The sequence below is a fragment of the Typopeltis vanoorti genome, chromosome 9 (genome assembly GCF_054136105.1).
Source record: "Typopeltis vanoorti isolate ZY-2024b chromosome 9, IOZ_Tvanoo_1.0, whole genome shotgun sequence".
NCBI classification, from domain to species: Eukaryota; Metazoa; Arthropoda; class Arachnida; order Uropygi; family Thelyphonidae; genus Typopeltis; species Typopeltis vanoorti.
Genome location: NC_143557.1, coordinates 134,187,828 through 134,206,526, shown reverse-complemented (window position 1 = coordinate 134,206,526; position 18,699 = coordinate 134,187,828). Strand labels below are relative to the sequence as shown.

The 18,699-nt window shown below is 37.2% G+C and overlaps 2 protein-coding genes across 2 annotated transcripts in view; one reads left to right on the top strand and one right to left on the bottom strand.

Annotated features, from left to right (window-relative positions):
- The window catches only part of AlaRS (alanine--tRNA ligase, cytoplasmic), a 329,791-nt gene extending 323,393 nt beyond the window's left edge, over positions 1–6,398 (bottom strand). The window contains exon 1 of the mRNA XM_090398495.1: positions 6,261–6,398. Coding sequence (XP_090254621.1) covers positions 6,261–6,398 — 138 coding nt within the window. The remainder of the gene's footprint in view (positions 1–6,260) is intronic.
- Cdc2rk (cyclin-dependent kinase 10) overlaps positions 1–18,699 on the top strand; it is a 189,696-nt gene that overhangs the window by 10,995 nt on the left and 160,002 nt on the right. The window contains exon 2 of the mRNA XM_090397623.1: positions 6,878–6,959. Coding sequence (XP_090253749.1) covers positions 6,891–6,959 — 69 coding nt within the window. The 5' untranslated portion in view covers positions 6,878–6,890. The remainder of the gene's footprint in view (positions 1–6,877; positions 6,960–18,699) is intronic.

Below are 18,699 nucleotides of genomic sequence, written 5' to 3'. Positions count from 1 at the left end.
TCAAAAAAATTAAGAAAAAGTTAGGTATGTCATGAATGCATAAAATATATGTAGATACCAGTCTATTTTATCATTTGCTACAATAAAATATACACAAATCTATTCTAAAAAAGTTAAAATTTTCAAAACATACACACACAAATACTTACAGACCATATGGGGCCATTCACAGTCAAGAGAAACGTAAACAAACTAAAAGATGCACTATTATATCATAACTGCTATATCATCAGACAGGTATAACATTATACCTGTCTGAAGAAGTAAAATATTTCAGCTATTTAGGCACAGTTTTTAGTGACAATGGCAAGTTAAATATGGAAATAGACAACAGAATAAACAAAACTGGTATGAGGTAGCTAGCTGAATAAATTTATATTGAATAAGAGAGAAATTAGCCAAAACACCAAACTAGCAGTATACAAGACAGTGTTCAAACCAGTTTTAAATTATGATCTGAGAATTGGGTTAGATATGAAGGACTTGATCAAAGACTAGAGACCACAGATATGAGGATTCTAAGAAAAATTAGGGGAGTGAACCAATGGCATCAATGGCAGAATCATATTAAAAATGAAGATATTAGAAAGGAATTTGACATTGTTAGCATTCAAGAATGTGCAAGCAGAGCTAACCCAAGATGGTATGGCCACTTAAATAGAACGAGTGAGGAAAAGTGAGCAAAAGTGTTTGATACCAAGATACCAGTAAAGAGACTCATAGGGGAAAAAAAAAGTCTAGGTGGATTGATTCAATCAAAAGTGCCATGGAAGCACGAAATGTTACATGTGACAGTATTGGAATTCAAGTAATAGACAATTTGGAGGAAAATTGTGGATAGGAGATTAATAATAATGTATATTTAATCATGTAGTGCTGTCATAGTAGCCTGAATACCCCCTTGAAGGTACATATCAGGAAATTGATGATAATGATGAATCACATTATGAAGGATGGTGGCACTTTGTTTCAGTAATGAAAAGAATTATAAAAAGAGGAAAACTGTCATAAAAAACTTTATTAACATAGAATTTTTGCCTAAGTATCATGGGCATTGTCAGTACAAGATCACAGAAAGTCAATTAAATAATATCAGACAATTCTAAAAAGTACCACCTAAGTAGTTAATGTAAGATAACTAAAAAAAGGTCTATTATTTAAAAATAAATAAATTCCCGCAATATTCCAGGAGCTTGGCCGTTCGGTAGTATTGAAGTGGGAGTTAAGCCAGAAGGCAAAGCTGGCTGTCTTCAATACAGTCTGTGTTCCCATCCTCACCTATGGTCATGAGAGCTGGGTAATGACTGAAAGAATGTGGACACGAATCCAAGCGGCTGAAATGAGGTTCCTTCAAGGGGTTGTGGGGCTGACAAGACTCGATAGGGTCCGAAGCTCTGCAATTCTGGAAACCCTCAATACTCAACTGCTGCTTCTCCGTGTTGAGAGATCACAGTTATGATGAGCACCTGGTCAGAATGCCACAAGAGAGGCTCCCCCAGCAGGCCCTCTTTGCCAAGCCAGAGGTTGGGAGGCCATGTGGAAGGCCAAGGACTCGCTGGATAGACTGTATCCAAAACCTTGGATGGACCCCACCAGAACACCTGAGCTTGGTGGCAGAGGATCATGACCATTGGCAGTCCCTCTTACAGCTGCTGACCCCACAACCCAATTAGGAAAAGTGGGCCCTGAAGATGGATGGATGGATAAATAAATTCTATAAATATATACATAGATAAAATAAAGTTAGGAAAGATTAGAAGATTTAAAAAGACTATCTCCTCTAAAGGGGATAGATGTTGACCATCAGATCTTTTTAAATTAGGAATGTTAAATTAGGTTTTGTAGGTTTCTTTATAAAGATGTTCTATTAGGAAATATCTTTTATGAACTCTTGCCTGGTTCCAGTGAATTCTGTGTTTAGTGTCGATAGCATGCTCCACAAGTCCAAAATGTTTAGGCTCGTGATATATATATATATATTTTTAATTGGTCCTATATACAAGAGGTCATCAAGAAACCTATAGGTACATCAATTCTGTGTGGGGTGCTGATAAGGACTGAGATAGAAGTTTATTGATGTTTTTTGAAGAGCTGCAAGTGGTAATTGTTGTTGTGTAGTGCCAGAGGAATGTGAAGTTAGGAGTTGTTGGGGGGAAGGGAGTTCTCTGAGAGAGGAGACTTGTACAAAATTGTGGTCAGAGTTACCAAGAGGAGAGGTGACCTTGACAGTGTATCTGGAGGAGAACTAGTCAAAAAGAGATTCAGAGTATTTGGAGAGTAAAGCTTGTTATCAGGAATTTGAATGGATAGATGTACTATTTGTGTTAGATCTATTATTATGGCAAAGACTTCTGCTTCTCGTTCGGCTTGGTCAGTCGTGCTGGAATAGGGGAGCCAAGTGGAATTGTGGTCATTGAGGTTGCCCAGGAAGATGACTTCACTATTTGGATACTTGGATTGTAGATGAGTAAAAAAAGATCTATAATTTCCTAACTTATTTAAAAAAGGAATGTGAAGAGGTCAGAATGGTTATCAGTGTTTGGAGACCGATTAATGTTACTAAATGGAGCTAGGAAACATTCTAGATTAGCCATTCTCTGGCATATTATGTTGAGCTTGGACACTGAATGTGGACAGTAGGAGATGTAGATGCAATCTAAGTTTCTGTCAAGAATAGGAGTGGTATGGAAACTGCAAGTGGTGATGAACATCATTTATGTTTGTGTTAATGGATGTGAAAGAGATGTTAGAGCCTCCATAGCTCAATCAGTATAGACTAAGCCCTTTGGTCAAAAAGACCTGGGTACGATTCCTGTCAGTGACCTGAGGGACCTTTATCTGGTCTCTTTCGACCAAAGGTGAGTTAGCTGGTCTCATACAGTGGTAAGGGGTTTTTTCCACCTGGAAACTCGGGTTTTTCATCCCCCAGAACAGGCAAACCGGTCCTGTGAACACACACGTGGATTACAGTCATAAATACGTCCCAGCCATATGCCGGTCCTAAGCCTGGATAAAATTGGGGGATTGGGAAAGCAAGTGAACTACCCTGTAAAAATCTTACCAAGAACACTTTGTGGACAATGCCTACAAAGTCACCTACGGTCGGAAAATGACTGAAAGGGAAAATCAGATCAGTCAAAGAGAGGTTTTAGTGAAGAGATTCCTGGCTTGGTTTGTGTGTAGCTGTTTGTGATGTCATTTTTTGATGGGATTGATTTATGAGGAAGATTTATTTTTGTCACAGTGTTACTGTCATTGTTTGTAAAAGCCTTCATAAGTTTAATTGGTATTAGCTGTTTAAAATATAGTGGGAATGTGCAATAAGAAAGACAGACTCTCGAGCATAACTTCCACAATAGAGAAACCATTCTCCGTACCATAACATGGCCTCAACAGTGCCTCCCCCCCCCCAACACACACACATCAAAGAAATCCTCATTGGCATGGAAATATACGTTCCTCACACATCTCTCTCTGAACTGCCATCCCCCTAACTAAACCCTGGTTCTCCAATAACAATCCATGACTGGCTTATATGTCTCAATCATATCACCCCCCCCCTTCCTCCTATTCATGAGGCTCTGCAACTTGCATTTTCTCAATCTGTCCTCGTACTCCACATTCCAAAGACCACTAACAACCTTTATGAATCTTCTCTGGACCCTTTCCAACATATCCTCGTCACCTTGAAAACCCGGCGACCAAATCGGTGCACAACAATCATTATGGGGTGTAATCAAGGCCTTATATAATAGCATCATAATTTCTATTTCTGCATGTCAGAGTCCTCTTCATCATTGCCTTTATCCGATGTGACGTCTTCCCAACTTGGGCACTGTGGTCCCTGAATTTCAGGTTCTTGTCCACAATCATTCCTAGATCTCTCATTCTCTTCTACTTCCTTTAAAGTTTCCCCATCATTGCTTACCAAATCTCAAAACCTTACACTTTGCAACATTGAACTAACAGTTCCATTTACCTGCCTATTCATGCAATCTATTCAGGTCCTCTTGTAAGGCCGTAACATCCACTTGACTCCTCAGTTTTGCATCATCTGCAAACAGATGCATATCACTAGGTAAACACATCTCAATATCATTAACATACAAATTAAACAATAATCTCCCAAAACTGACCCCTGTGACACTCCACTAGTGACCTTCCTCTTTCAGGATACTGCACCCCCCATATACAATTTTCTGATACCTATCTGACAACTAGTCACTGATCCAACTCAGAAGTCTGTTATCCAATCACATTTGTTTCAATTTATTTATCAGCTTTTCATGTGGCAGTCTATGAAAAACTTTTGCAAAATCCAAGTACACCACTATATATGTATCTCCCCTCTCCAAGGTATTTGTCACCTTGTTATGGTACATAAGTAAGTTGGTAAAACATGATCTCCCTTTAACAAACTCATGCTGTTAACCATAGAGAATACTGCTGTTATCAACCCATTTTTATATCCTACTTCTCACCAATCTCTTCAGTACCTTCACCACAACTTTAGATATACAGACTGGCCTATGATTTGAAGCTACAGCCTTTCACCACTTTTATGCAGATGAACAATTTTACCTTCTTTCCACTCCCTTTGAACCTGTGTTGTTGTAAGACTCTTATTAAACAGGCATGCCAGTGCTACTGCCAATTCCCTGGAACATTCCCTTAAGACACATGGTGATATGTCATCAAATCCGCCTTATTGACATCAAGGTTATTTATTTCCTTAAATACCTCCTGCTCACTCACAATTAAGCCATTCATTCCTATGTCCTCTATACTTAATTTCTCATGATTCCACTCTGACAGGATGAAACACCCTTATAAATTTTTCACTAAATACCTCAATTACCATGATCATTCTTCTTTCTACTTGCCACATATCTAAAAAACTCTCTAAGTTTTTTCTTTGTTTGATTTCCAATTTCTGCTCATACTCTACTTTCGTTTTCCTTACTAACTGAGGGGTGCTTAAGGATCAAAGCTGTATAACTGAGAGGAGACCTCCACATTGCCTTTAAAGGAATGCGGAGAACCGACTAGGGCTTCTGACCTAATGTCCAATCCTCACCTTCTCGTGGTGCATCCTGTTGGTATCTACCTGGATACTGAATGAACGAGGATGGAGTGGCAATTTGGGATTTAGCTGACCAAATTGTATTCTTATTGGCTTAAACCAAAATACAAAATGGTGGTACAACATGAAAAAATTTCATGCCAGCTGGTGCGTCGCCAGGTTAAACAAGGCCCCCGTTGTTTTCACCAGGGAACCAGGGTGAACAGCGAAAAGTCAGCTACCAGAACAAATCTGAAAACACGCCCCCAACTCAACATCACCAGAGTTAAAGATCGGTACTATCAACATAAGAAGCCTGAATGGCAAAGAATGGAGGAAAATTGTAGATAGGAAGTTAGTAATGCTGTAAATTTTTCATGTAGTACTATCATATTCTGTACAACCCTTGAGGATACATAGCAGGAATTTAATGATGATACTAACTGTGTCACTCTCCTGGCTTGTTCTTTATACCCTTCATGTGACTTATTATTACATTATTCATTTGTACTTTCTCCAAAGTACTTTCTTTTTCCAGATTTCATGCTTAAGCTCCACGTTCATCCATTTTACACCTACCTTATTCAGCCTTTTTGCCTTCAGAATATATTCACACATTGATGCGCTATGTTTGTCTTTGCCATTTCCCATGCGGCATTTATTTCCTTACCACTCAACTCCTTGTTCCATGTTATAGCTCCAAGCTGTCATTGGTATGACCTATTTTATGTTTAATATATTTATGAAGATTGAAGACCATGTGCTTCCTTTTATATCTGTAATAATTAGAATGGGAAAGGAAATATTATTGAAAAATATGGAAAAGGGAAGGCAGCAGAGGAAGATCAAGATTTATATGGATTGATGCAATTTCATTGCTTTAATTAAAAGCACTGACCATAAAGCAAACTAAACTAATACATTATCTGATCAAACATATATGGATGGCTGCTCATCCCAACTCTTACTCTAATGTGAAAGGCATTGTTGGTATTAATATGGAGTTTTTCCATCTTTTGCTGCTATAACAGTCTTCAATCTTCTGGGAAGGCTTTCCACTAAAGATTTTGGTACTTTGCTATGGTAATTTCCTTCCAGAAGAAGGGCATTAATGAGATCAATCACTGATGTGTTGATTTGGCCTGGTCTGCAGTTTGGATTGGGGTATCTTCAGCAGAGCAGAAATTTCCCAAATTACATTGTTGCACAGGTTGCACCCTATGATAGTGCCATGTTGAAAAGCACTGAGCTCATCATTGTGACCCATTTCATTGTTAATGTTGCATTCATGAAGATTGCAAGACCATTTGCTTCCTTTTATACCTGTACAAGCCATGGTTGTGATGTATATAGCCATATCTACTACCACAAAAGGGGTGTCTAAGATATTTTTGATCAGATAGTGTAGTAATGAAATTTGTGTTGGTTATGACTATCATGGTATCCTGCATAATATCCCTTAACATTTGTTATTTACTTGGAAGCCATTATTGTTTCTAGAAGTTGAGAATGGTGCACATGCATTGGATCCTTTCAATAACTTAATGTCTTATATCAAAACTGCTCTGTGTGTGTGTGTATGTGTGAGGCACCTGCTTTGAATACTGCTGTTCTGTGTCCTGGTGTGATGGTGCATGAATGAATATGAGAATAACCTACATCTGGAATTCTGCTTTTGCATTGATCATTGTTTACAATAATTAATGATAACTTATTTTTGATATAAATTAATGCAAATGTTAACATTTCAGCACTTAGTTTTAATTATAAGTTTGCTTTGACAGTAAGTGATTATTATGATTTTTTTCCCCTTAGTATATATATAATAATGGAATTCTGTGAGCGGGACTTAGCAAGCTTGATGGATAATAATGACATTCCATTTTCTATACCACAGGTATGATTATTTGAATTTGCATATTATACTCAATGTACTTTTTTTACATTATTATTATTAAGAGAGACCTCCAGGGAGTCAGGGTATCATCGAGGAAGACCACATACTGCATGCACCAGCTATCATACTTATTCTTGAATTCATTCACACTGCTTCCACTCACAACATCCAATGGCAATCCATTCCAATCATGCATCGCCCTATCCTATCCTAATTTACACTCACGCGTAGACCTACACTTTTTACCGTCTAGGCATTTGAAACTGAAATCCTACGGAATCAGTTGGTTGCTCCTTATTCCTGGAGGTATCCTATGACTGTAGCCTGTGTGTTCAGGGGGCCAGGTTGCCTGATTGCGGGATGAAAAACCCCAGATAAACTTGGGAGAAAAAACCTGCTGCCCACACCCAAGACCAGCTAACTTGGCTATGGCTAAGGAAGATCCTTGAGCTCCTTACATTGGCCACAGGAATCGAACCTAGGACACTCCTTCCCCAGGCACATGGTTGAGAAGTGCATCACCACTAGGCTAACCGTGCAGACGCATTACTCTGTGAGAGAAAAATCTAGCTCTAATCCCCTTCTTAGCGCATTCCCCTTCTTAGCGCATTCATTCTCAGCTTCCAGGGATGCCCTCTTTTCCTTTCTCCACTCCAGCAAGTGAAATCCTGTATGACCCTTTCAGAAGTTTTAAGTCTCAGTCATATTATCACCCCTCTTTCTCTTGTTTGCTAGTGTCTACAGTCTACATATTCTTAATTTGTCTTCATAATCAGTATTCCACAATCCTGATATCATTTTAACACTCTCCTTTGTACTCTCTCCAACATATCAGAAACACAATGGAAGCCAGAAGATCAGACCTGCACACGATAGTCCAAGTGGGGTCTTATCAAGGCCTTGTAAAGAGGCAAAACGACATCCTTATCTTTACATGTGAATGTTTTAGCATTGCAATTATCTTTTGAGTCCTATTTGCAATCTTTGCTACTTTGTTCCTGAACTTCAACTTCCTGTCTACTAACATTCCAAGATCCCTAGCTTCATCAATTTCTTCTAGCATAATCACGCCAGAGTGAATGACTTTACATTTATTGACATCCATTTTCCCATGCTCATAATTCCAGCATATTCAAATCATTCTGCAAGTACTGCATATTAGCAGCATTCCTGATTACCCTACCTATCTTTGCATCATCAGCAAATAGCTGTATGTCACTTGTCAAATCCTTCCCAATTTCATTAATGTATAGATTAAATAACAGTGGACCAAACACTGATCCTTGAGGCATATCACTGGTTACCTTAAATCGTGCAGACTCACATCCACCATATACCACTGTTTGATATCTGTCAGTCAACCATCCTCTGATCCACGTTAATATTCTATAATCTGAAACCATATTCTCCAATTTATGCAAGAGTCTACCATGCTGTATTCTGTCAAAAGCCTTAACAAAATACAAAAGTACCATGGTGTATCCATTCCCTTTGTCTAGTTAAATGGTAACGTTGTTATAGAATGTGAGCAAGTTGCTAAAAATGTGACCTTAATTAATATACCCATGTTGCTCATTGCAAAGTAGAGATTCACTATCAACCGATTTCTGAATCTTAACTAATTTTCCTGCAATCTTCACCACTACATTGCACCACCCTTGTGCAGGGGAATTACCATACATTGTTTCCATTCCTGTAGAATCTTCCCTATTCTGAGACTCATACTAAACCATCTGATAAAAGGAATAGCCAGTTCAACTGAACACTCTTTTAGTGGGCGTGTTGATATCCTATCAGTCCCTATTGCTGAATTCTTATTCAGTTTGTGCAACAGCTCTAATACCTCATCCTCATTTACATGAATTTCTCCATCCAGTGAAGAAGTAGCAGTGAGCTCAATGTCACATACACCAAATGATAGCTTTTACAAATTGGGTACTTATTAGTTGAACAACTTCTGCATTTGTAATCTCCATGCCATCTGCATTTAGAAGAGTTATCATCGTCATCATCAAATTCCTGATATGTACCCTCAAGGGGTGTACAGGATATGATAGTACTACATGAAAAACTTACATCATTACTAACTTCCTATCTACAATTTTCCTCAAAATCAATCTGTTATCTGTCAAGACTCCAACATTGTCAGATCTTATATTCCTATCTTCTAAGGCACTTTTTACTGTATCAGTCCACCTATATCTTGGTCTTCCTCTTGGTCTTTTTTTCTCTGCCAATCTGGCAGAGAACAATTGTTTTGCAAATCTTTTCTCTCCCATTCTGTTTAAGTGACCATACTACCTGAGATCATCTCTGCTAACACATTTCTGGATGCTAAAGTGTTAAGTTGTTTCCAAATACCCTAGTTTTTAATATGATATTGCCACTGATGCCATCTGTTCATGCCTTTAGTCTTTCTCAGGATTCTCATATCAGTGGTCTCTACTCTTTGGTCAAGTGTTTTATTTCTAACTTAGCTCTCAGATCCATAAGTTAAAATTGATTTGAACACTATCTTGTATACAGCTAATCTAGTGTTTTGACTAATTTCTCTCTTATTCCATATAAATTTATTCAGTTGACTTCCTATCATATCGGTTTTGTTGATTCTGTTGTCTATTTCCATATTTAATTTACCAATTTCACTAAAACTTGTGCCCAAGTAGCTGAAATGTTTTACTTGTTTTATAGGTACGTTCTCCATTTACAATGCAGTTGATTCCCTGACAAAATTGAATAACTGTTGCAACAATTATTCAATTTAGTCAGGGAATCTTGCAGACTTATTGAATTTATTTAACAGTATAACATCATGTGCATAAAGTAAAGAGCTGAGATTAACATCTCCAATTTTGATATCATGTTTAATACCACTTTCCTTCATAATTTGTTGATTCTGTTGTCTATTTCCATATTTAATTTACCAATTTCACTAAAACTTGTGCCCAAGTAGCTGAAATGTTTTACTTGTTTTATAGGTACGTTCTCCATTTACAATGCAGTTGATTCCCTGACAAAATTGAATAACTGTTGCAACAACTATTCAATTTAGTCAGGGAATCTTGCAGACTTATTGAATTTATTTAACAGTATAACATCATGTGCATAAAGTAAAGAGCTGAGATTAACATCTCCAATTTTGATATCATGTTTAATACCACTTTCCTTCATAATGTGATCCGTGTAGATAATAAATAACAGAGGGGATAATGTACATCCTTGTATGACAGCAGATTTGGCATTAAACCATCTCCCTGTACTTCCTTCAGTTCTAACTGCTGATTTACCACTCAAATAAAGACTAAGTATTGCTTGATACATTGCTCCATTGACACCACACAACTGTGTCTGGACATTCATCACAGAGATTATTCATCGTGGAGAAAATTAATCGTAAGGAAAATTCATCGAGAAGACTATTCATCGCAGAGGAAAATTAATCACACAAAAATTCATTGTGGATGCATGTGAAAAGAAATTTCCCATATGAGAAATATGTTAAAAAATATTTCTTTTAAACATATTTTTAAAAAAAGTAAGAAATATTTTAAAGAATTAAGAAATATTTTGGGGTGCTTAAGGGTCAAAGCTGTATAACTGAGAGGAGACCTCCACATAGCCTTTAAAGGAATGCAGAGAACCAACCAGGGCTTCTGACCTAATGTCCAATCCTCACCTTCTCGTGGTGCACCCTGTTGGATATCTACCTGGATAATGAACGAATGAGGATGGGCTGGCAATTTGGGATTTAGCTGACCCAATTGTATTCTTATTGTCTTAAACCAATATACAAAATAATGGTACAACATGACAAAATTTCATTCCGGCTGGGGCGTCGCTCAGTTAAACAAGGCCCCCGTTGTTTACGTCAGGGAACCAGGGCGAGCAGCGAAAAGTCAGCTACTGGAACAAATCTGAAAGCATCCCCCCCCCCAACTCAACATCACCAGAGTCAAAGATTGGTACTATCAACATAAGAAGCCTGAATGGCAAACAAATGGAGCTAGCTGATGAATTAGATAAGTTCCAGATCAACATAATAGGGGTGAGTCAAACAAAAAAGACAAAAACTGGTGAGATCTTTCTCAGCAATAAATACAAAATGTTATATTCAGGCAATGACAATCAAGAAAAAGGAGTAGCATCCATGGTATTCAACACAAAATACGAGTCTCATTTTCTTGAATGAAAGGCAGCGTCAAGTAGAGTGATGTGGGCAAATATCAGAATGGAGACCTGGACAATGAGACTTATTTGTGCCTATGGTCCCACAGAAGGCTCTACTAAGGTAGAAGTGGAGGAATTTTTTGAGACTTTAGAAAAAGCAACTGACAGAATGAAAAAGGAAAAGTTGGTCCTTGTTGGGGATCTAAATAGCAGAGTAGGAAGTGATTGTCAGACATAAAAAAATGTTTTGGAAAAATTTGGAGAAAAGAGCAAAGCTAATAATAATAATGGCAAATACATGTTGGATTTCTGCTCAGGACATGGACTGGTTATTACTAACACCATGTTCCAACATAAAAATGTGCACAAATTCACATGGAGAGAAGAGGCAAGGAATAAGAAAAGTCTCATTGACTATGTTATTGTTGAAAGTGATGTTTTCTCCCTAGTGCATGACACCAGAGTGTACAAAGGATTTGAAATTGGAAACGATCACTATTTAGTCTTGAGCAGGATAAAATTGAATTTCATATTGAAAAGAATGACATGTAGAAAAGTTTTAAAGCGAATAAAAGTTGAGCAACTCTCAGATGTGAGCTGTAGACTAAAATACACAAAGATTATTGAAGAAAAAATGAAAGAGTTTGAGAACAAGAACAAAATCTTGTAGATACGGTGGCAAACCTTGAAGAAAACCCTGATTGATTCAGCCAGAGAGGCATGTGGTGAGGTTGTCTGCAAGGATAGAAAAATCAGACTAACTTAGTCCTTATAATACTTATATTGCGACTTTGTAGAGTTTCTGATGATATGATAATTCCTGTAGGATATCAATCATTAATGCTAGATCTTTTAAAAATTTCAAATTGAGAAGTCGGTTTAAAAAGCTCTTATATTTATCATTTGATGCAAAATGCTTGCATAAAGCTGGGTAATTTCTCCACAAAGCAAGAGCCGTTCGTAAACTGCAAGCTGCGCATCCTGGTCCAAATACACGGCTGATCTTTATAATTTCGATAGGTCTTTTGCAATCGTATTTAATTCACATTGTTTTTTGGTGAATGATGATAAATAGCATATAATTTATCCATAAATATTTCAAAATGATTTATTTCTTTAATGTTTTTTATGGAATCGTCTAATGCTAAGTGTAAACGATGAACGCAATACCAAATCACAACGTTGGGAAATTTTTGTAGAAGTTTGATTGTTGTTGTCTTGTCCTTTGAAGAGTCTTAGATGTTTCCGTGTGCTCCTTGTACTGCTTTGGCTATGTCTGTGATTTTGTTTGTATAGAGCTGTTGTTCAGGATTAGGATCTATTTCTTGCAAGGCTGCTGTAATTGCTGGACAGGTAAAGATGTGAGTGGGTGTCAGTTCAGTATTGGGGCAGTTGTTGGAGTTTCTATATGTTCTCGTATCATCTGTATTGATCTTCATTCCTCTATAATGTCCTGTTCGTAGTCTTGCTATCGTGGTGGCGGTCCTTCTGTCAGAAGTTTGATTGCAACACCTGATTTGTTTCCTAACATTACACTAGTTCCATCATAAAAAAAATGCAACGAAATGATTTTTTATATGATTATCAGAAAATCCATAAGAATTGAAAGTAGCAATTATATAGTTCGCTCACCGATTTGAGGTCCCTCGACACTTCTGCGCATGTCAGAAAAAGGAGAATCCATTCCGATAATAGGGCAATCAGTCTGTCTTCTGGGATGTAATAATAAACAAACTGAGTTTGTTTATTATTACAGGTCAGAAAATTTAGCTTTTCTTTTATGAATGTTGCTGTTTTTAAAATGTAACTATTTTGCTTGTATAACAGTTGGAAAAATGTACGTAGAGTGTTAATACGTGCAAATACTACGTTCTACATAAAACAATGTCACTTTGCTCCACGATAAGTTTCCATTTATTCTGGGACTTTTTAAAACAAAATCTGATTTCATGAAGTATTTTCCTTAAAGTTTCTCTTTTCCAAGGAAAATAAATTTTTTCTTTAAGCACAGGAATCAATTTCAGAACAGTTGGCACTCTTTTCTCGACCACGTAAAATTCGTGAATAGCTCTTCTTATGACGTCTACATCAAAATCATTCAAAGCTACGGTTTCGATGGTTTTCTTTCTCTGGCGCTTTTTTTTAGATTTAAATTTTGGCTTACCTTCACCTTTTGATTCCCTACAAATTCTTTTAACAGTCGACCCCGATACGCCCGCAATTGCACTTGCACGTTTTATGACTTGAGAAAGGGGAACAAGAAGACGGCCTTCTGACGATTCTTTTTCACAGAATGTCAGCACATTATTCAATATTCTTTTGCAAGAGCTTCTGAAACGAGTAACAATAGAACTTGTTGACTGTACTGGATCCATCATACAAATTAATAATAAAAAAAAATGCAAAAAGAGAACAACAAAAATCAAGCTAGTACTAGTACAGCGACAGACAAGAAAGCAGGTGATTTCGCATGTTGGCAACCAATTCGTACATCCTTCATTTCTTTCTCCCCTTCAGCATGAATCGACTATTCTTGGCACCAAGCCAAGAAGGGATCTAGAAATGGTGGGCGAACTATAGTAACACATATACATTCCACGGTGGTATTTTCTAATTCTACAAGAATAACAAGTGGCTGGCAAATTTGAGAAAAAATGAACAAAGGGCTTGTGCGAGCCCCTTATAGCTCACCACTGGCTATACCTTAAATGATGGTGATAAACATCCAAAAAAAAATAAAGGTAAAAACACTACTAACATCATCACTGGCAAACCAAAAACTGTACTGCAGGCCTGCCAGTGATGTTAGCAGTTTTTACTAAAATATTTCTGCATTTTTTCACTGCATGTGTTGAGTTTTCAAGTCAGAAGAAAACTAGTTTTTTTTTGTTTTTCAAAACAAAAACGATTCTGTAAACTGCAGTTTACAAAGGGAACAATCTGAATGTGTTGGTATTGATACAAAATAACCCAATGCAATAAACAGTTATCACAGTAATTAATACCAAAGAGAGCAAGCTTAATTAATTAGTATGTCAGTCAGTATTTTACCTCAATATGATCAAAATGAATTAAGAAGAATGGCTATGGTGGCAAATGATTCGATGCGTAATCTGTGTAGAAGGAATGGATGTGAGTTTTTGGATATGTGGAGTGAGTTTGAGGGAAGAATGGATTTTTATAAGAGGGAAGCCTACACCTGAATGTGTTTGATATCAGGAGTTAGGAAAAACTAATAACTAGTATGAGACCTAACACATAAAGTCAGGGAAACTAAATTATAAAGGAAGGAATGGTGAGAATGTGAGTGTAAGAGTAACAATGTTATATAACTGTGTTAATGAGGGGAATGGGCTTTGTCATGGAAATGGTGACGAGGAGAGAATGATTTCAACTATGTGTTTGTCAGGTTCAGACCCATCAAACATGAGCAAAGATGTCCACATGTATAAGGCACTAGAGAAGAATAGAGATCTGCAAGTTGTCCAACTGTGTCATGCAGACTGCAGAATACAAAAGAACATGCAGGTAGATTATTATTGTACACAGATGCTAGGAGTATCAAAAACAAAGGGATAGAGCTTGTTGCCTTAGTCAATATGCTGAGACCTCATACTGTAGGAATTGGTGAGACCCGGCTATCAGAATCAGACATACTAACTGGTATTGAGTGTAAAGGGTACACTATTTTTAAGGAGGATAGGAGAGGAGGAACCTGCTGCAAATGATATCAGATGACTTGAATCCAGTTAGAGTGAGACCTATGATTGTTGTACCACTACTAACAATATTTCATGTGCCAGTGAGTTTAAAGCCATCTGATGTGAGGTGGAATCTAGGAGGATCAATTACATAGTAAGGTGTTGTTACAGACCTGGTGGATTATTGCTAGTGATGAAGAAATGCATCACCAAATAGAAAAGATGAGCACGAAAAGAGTAATCATAATGGGAGACTTTAATTATCCAAATATTGATTGGGTAGCAGTAGAATCTCATAAGAAGAATGAAAATGCATTTATTGAGCTGTTGTTGCAGGACAACTTCCTTAAGCAGCATGTGACAGAAGGAACTCAAGGGCAAAGAGTGTTAGATTTGATTATAGTGTCAGAGGGGGTTTCAGTTAAAGACTAAACTATTCTGCCTCCGGTTGGTGACAGTGATCATGCAGCACTCACTTGGAAAGTGACTAAGTTTATGAATACTCCATTCAGAAAAGGTTACATGATGAACTACAAAGCAGGAAATTATGGTCAACTGAGGAGTATACTAAGTTCAGTGGAATGGGATCTGTTGATGAATGGAAAGAATATTGACAGTGCATGGGAAGCATTTAAACAATCCTTAAATGATGCGATATCAGAGTGTGTCCTAAGAGTTCGAAGAATAAACAGGGTAGAAATCAAATGGTTGTGTAATCTTATTAAGCAAGAGATACGTAAGAAAAGGATGATGTTCATTATGAAAATTATAAGCAGCAGGCTAGAATAGTCACAAATGTTGTATGGAAACACCAAAGTCTGAGTATGAAACAAACTGGCTCTGAGTGCTAAAGACAACCCACAAGAATCTATCGATATGCTGCAAGTAAAAGAAAGAATGAATATGAAAGAATAACTCTTTTAAAAGATTATGCCAGCTTGGGATTGCCGGTTAAACAAGGCCTCCATTGATTTTGCCACGGAACCAGGGCAAACAGCGAAAAGTCAGCTACTGGAATAAATCTTGAAACACACCCCGAGCTCAACATCACCAGAGTTGAAGATTGGTACAATCAACATAAGAAGCCTGGGTAAAGAAAAGGAGCTATACCAGATTGGCATAATAGGGGTGACTGAAACAAAAAAAAGAAAAAACTGGTGAGATCTTTCTGAGCAATAAATACCAAATGTTATATTCAGGCAATGAAAATCAAGGATAAGAAGGAGTAACCATAGTATTCAACACAAAATACGAGGCTAATCTTCTTGAATGGCAGGCAATATCAAGTAGAGTGATGTGAGCAAATATCAGAAAGGGGAACTGAACAATGACACTTATCTGTGCCTATGGTCACAAAGAAGGTTCTACTAAGGTAGAAGTGGAAGAATTTTTTGAGGCTTTATAGAAAGCAGCTGATACAACGAAAAAGGAAAAGTTGGTCCTTGTTGAGGATCTAAATAGCAGAGTAGGAAATGATGTTGGAAATTTATTTTGCACTTGGTTAGACTAATAAATTTAGTTTAATCCTTTATCGAAGTGTAAGCAAACAAAGTTTGCGCTTGAAAATATCTTCAGGACTGAGGTAAGGTGGTACAACACTAGGTAACTCGCAGCAAAGGTGGAACTAGATCTCATCACTCCTTGTCTTAGTATCTCCCATAATGCAAAGCACATCTCTTTGCAGACATGTATACTGCTATGCATTAAGGGGAGGGCCACTACCTAGACTGGTTTCGACCTTTATTGAGGTCTCGTCAGTGGGAGACAGACCCAAACGTGGAGATACTAAGGCAGAAACAAAAGGAGTGGTCATATTTACCTATACGTTGTGTTGTGTATAGTGTTGTACCACCTTACCTCAGTCCTGAAGATATTTTCAGGGGCAAACATTGTTTGCATACACTTGGATAAAGGATTAAACTAAATTTATTATAGTAGGAAATGACTGTCAGACATACAAAAATATTTTGGGAAAATTTGGGAAAAAGAGCAAAGCTAATAATAATGACAAATACTTGTTGGATTTCTGCTCAGAACATGAATTGGTTATTACTCATACAATGATCCAACATTAAAATGTGCACAATGTTCCAACATACAAATTCACATGTGTATCCTATAATAACGTAGTCAATGAGAAAAGTCTCATTGACTATGTTATTGTCGATAATGATGTTTTCTCCCTGGTGCAGGACACCAGATGTACAGAAGATTTGAAACTGAAAGTGATCATTATTTTGTCTTGAGCAGGATAAAATTGAATTTCATATTGAAAAGAAGAACATATAAGAAAGTTTTAAAGCGAATAAAAGTTGAACAGCTCTCTCTCAGATTTGAACTGTAGACTAAAATATACAAACATTATAGAAGAAAAAATGAAAGAGTGTGAGTATGGAACCAAACCGTGGAAATTCAGTGGCCAGCTCTGAAAAAAACATTGATTGATTCAGCCAGAGAGTGTGGTGAGGTTGTCTGCAAGGATAGAAAAATCAGAACTCCAATGTGGACACAGTAAGTTAATGAGGCAGTGAAGAAAAAAAGAAGAAAGCATATCAAAAGATCCTGGCAAATAAATCAGCTTGTGATCTTACACAATACAAAGACAAATGTAAGAAAGCTAAACACTCTGTAAAAATAGCTAAACAAAAGTCATGGGAAGAATTTGTTAAGAACATAGAAAATAAATATCAAGAAGGTGGAAAATATTCTGGAGGTTGTTGAAAAAGCTCAGAAATGGAGGAAAGAGTGCTGTAGAAGGAATTAAAGGCCATAAAGGTAACATGAAAACTAGAGATAAAGATATCCTCGATCTATGGAGTAATTACTGTGAAAAATTGCTAAATGAAACGAGCAGTGAAATCACAGTGGTAAAAAAAAAACACTCAACAGGCATGCAATCAGTAATACATATCTATACTTGAAGTAGAAAAAGCCAGAAATGTGGATAGGCAGCAGGAGTAGATGATATTTGACCAGAAATGCTCAAGTATGGAGGTATAAAAGTCTTTCAGTGCTACACTGCATAGTTCAGAAGGCCTGGACAGAGAGACGATTTCCAGATGATTTGAGTAGAGCTGTCATAGTATCCATATATAAAAAGAGAAATGAAACTGAATGTGAGAATTACAGAGGTATTTCCCTACTGAGAGTTCCTGGTAAGATTTACGGAAGTATACTTGAGAAATGGTTGAGAATTATTGTGGAAAGGAAGCTTAGTGAAGAAGAAGCTGGGTTCAGGCCAGATAAAGGCTGTCAGGATCAGATTTTTGCTTTACAACAAATAGTTGAGAAATCTTGGGAATATAACAAAATCTGTATTTAAGTTTTGTAGATGTGGAAAAGACATATGACAAGGTACCAAGAGGAAAGCTATTCAAAATGCTACAGTTGTATGAGATTCAAGGACAATTCATCACGGTGAAAATTTATCGCAGGAGAAAATTCATCGAGAGGAAAATTCATTGAAAATAGAATTATACCTTCTTCCCACATATTCATTCTCCCTCTTCATCACATGACCAAACCATCTCAACCTTGCCTCCTGTATCTTTCTCCTAAGTTCATAACTTTCACCATTCCCCTCACATAGTCATTTCTCAGACGATCCTTTCTGGTCACACCACACACCCACCTAAGCATTCTCATCTCCACTACCTCCATCCTGCTAATGTTATTTTTCCTCAGAGCCACAGTTTCTATAGCATGTATCATAACTTGTTTCTACTGTCCTAGAGATTATGCCTTTTAGATTGATCGGCACCTTCTTATTGCATAACACTCCAGCCATCTCTCTATCCTGCTTGTATCCTGCATCCCACTTCCTTCATGGCCTCTCCATCCTCAGTATCTAAAGTCCCTAACCTTCCCTTTCC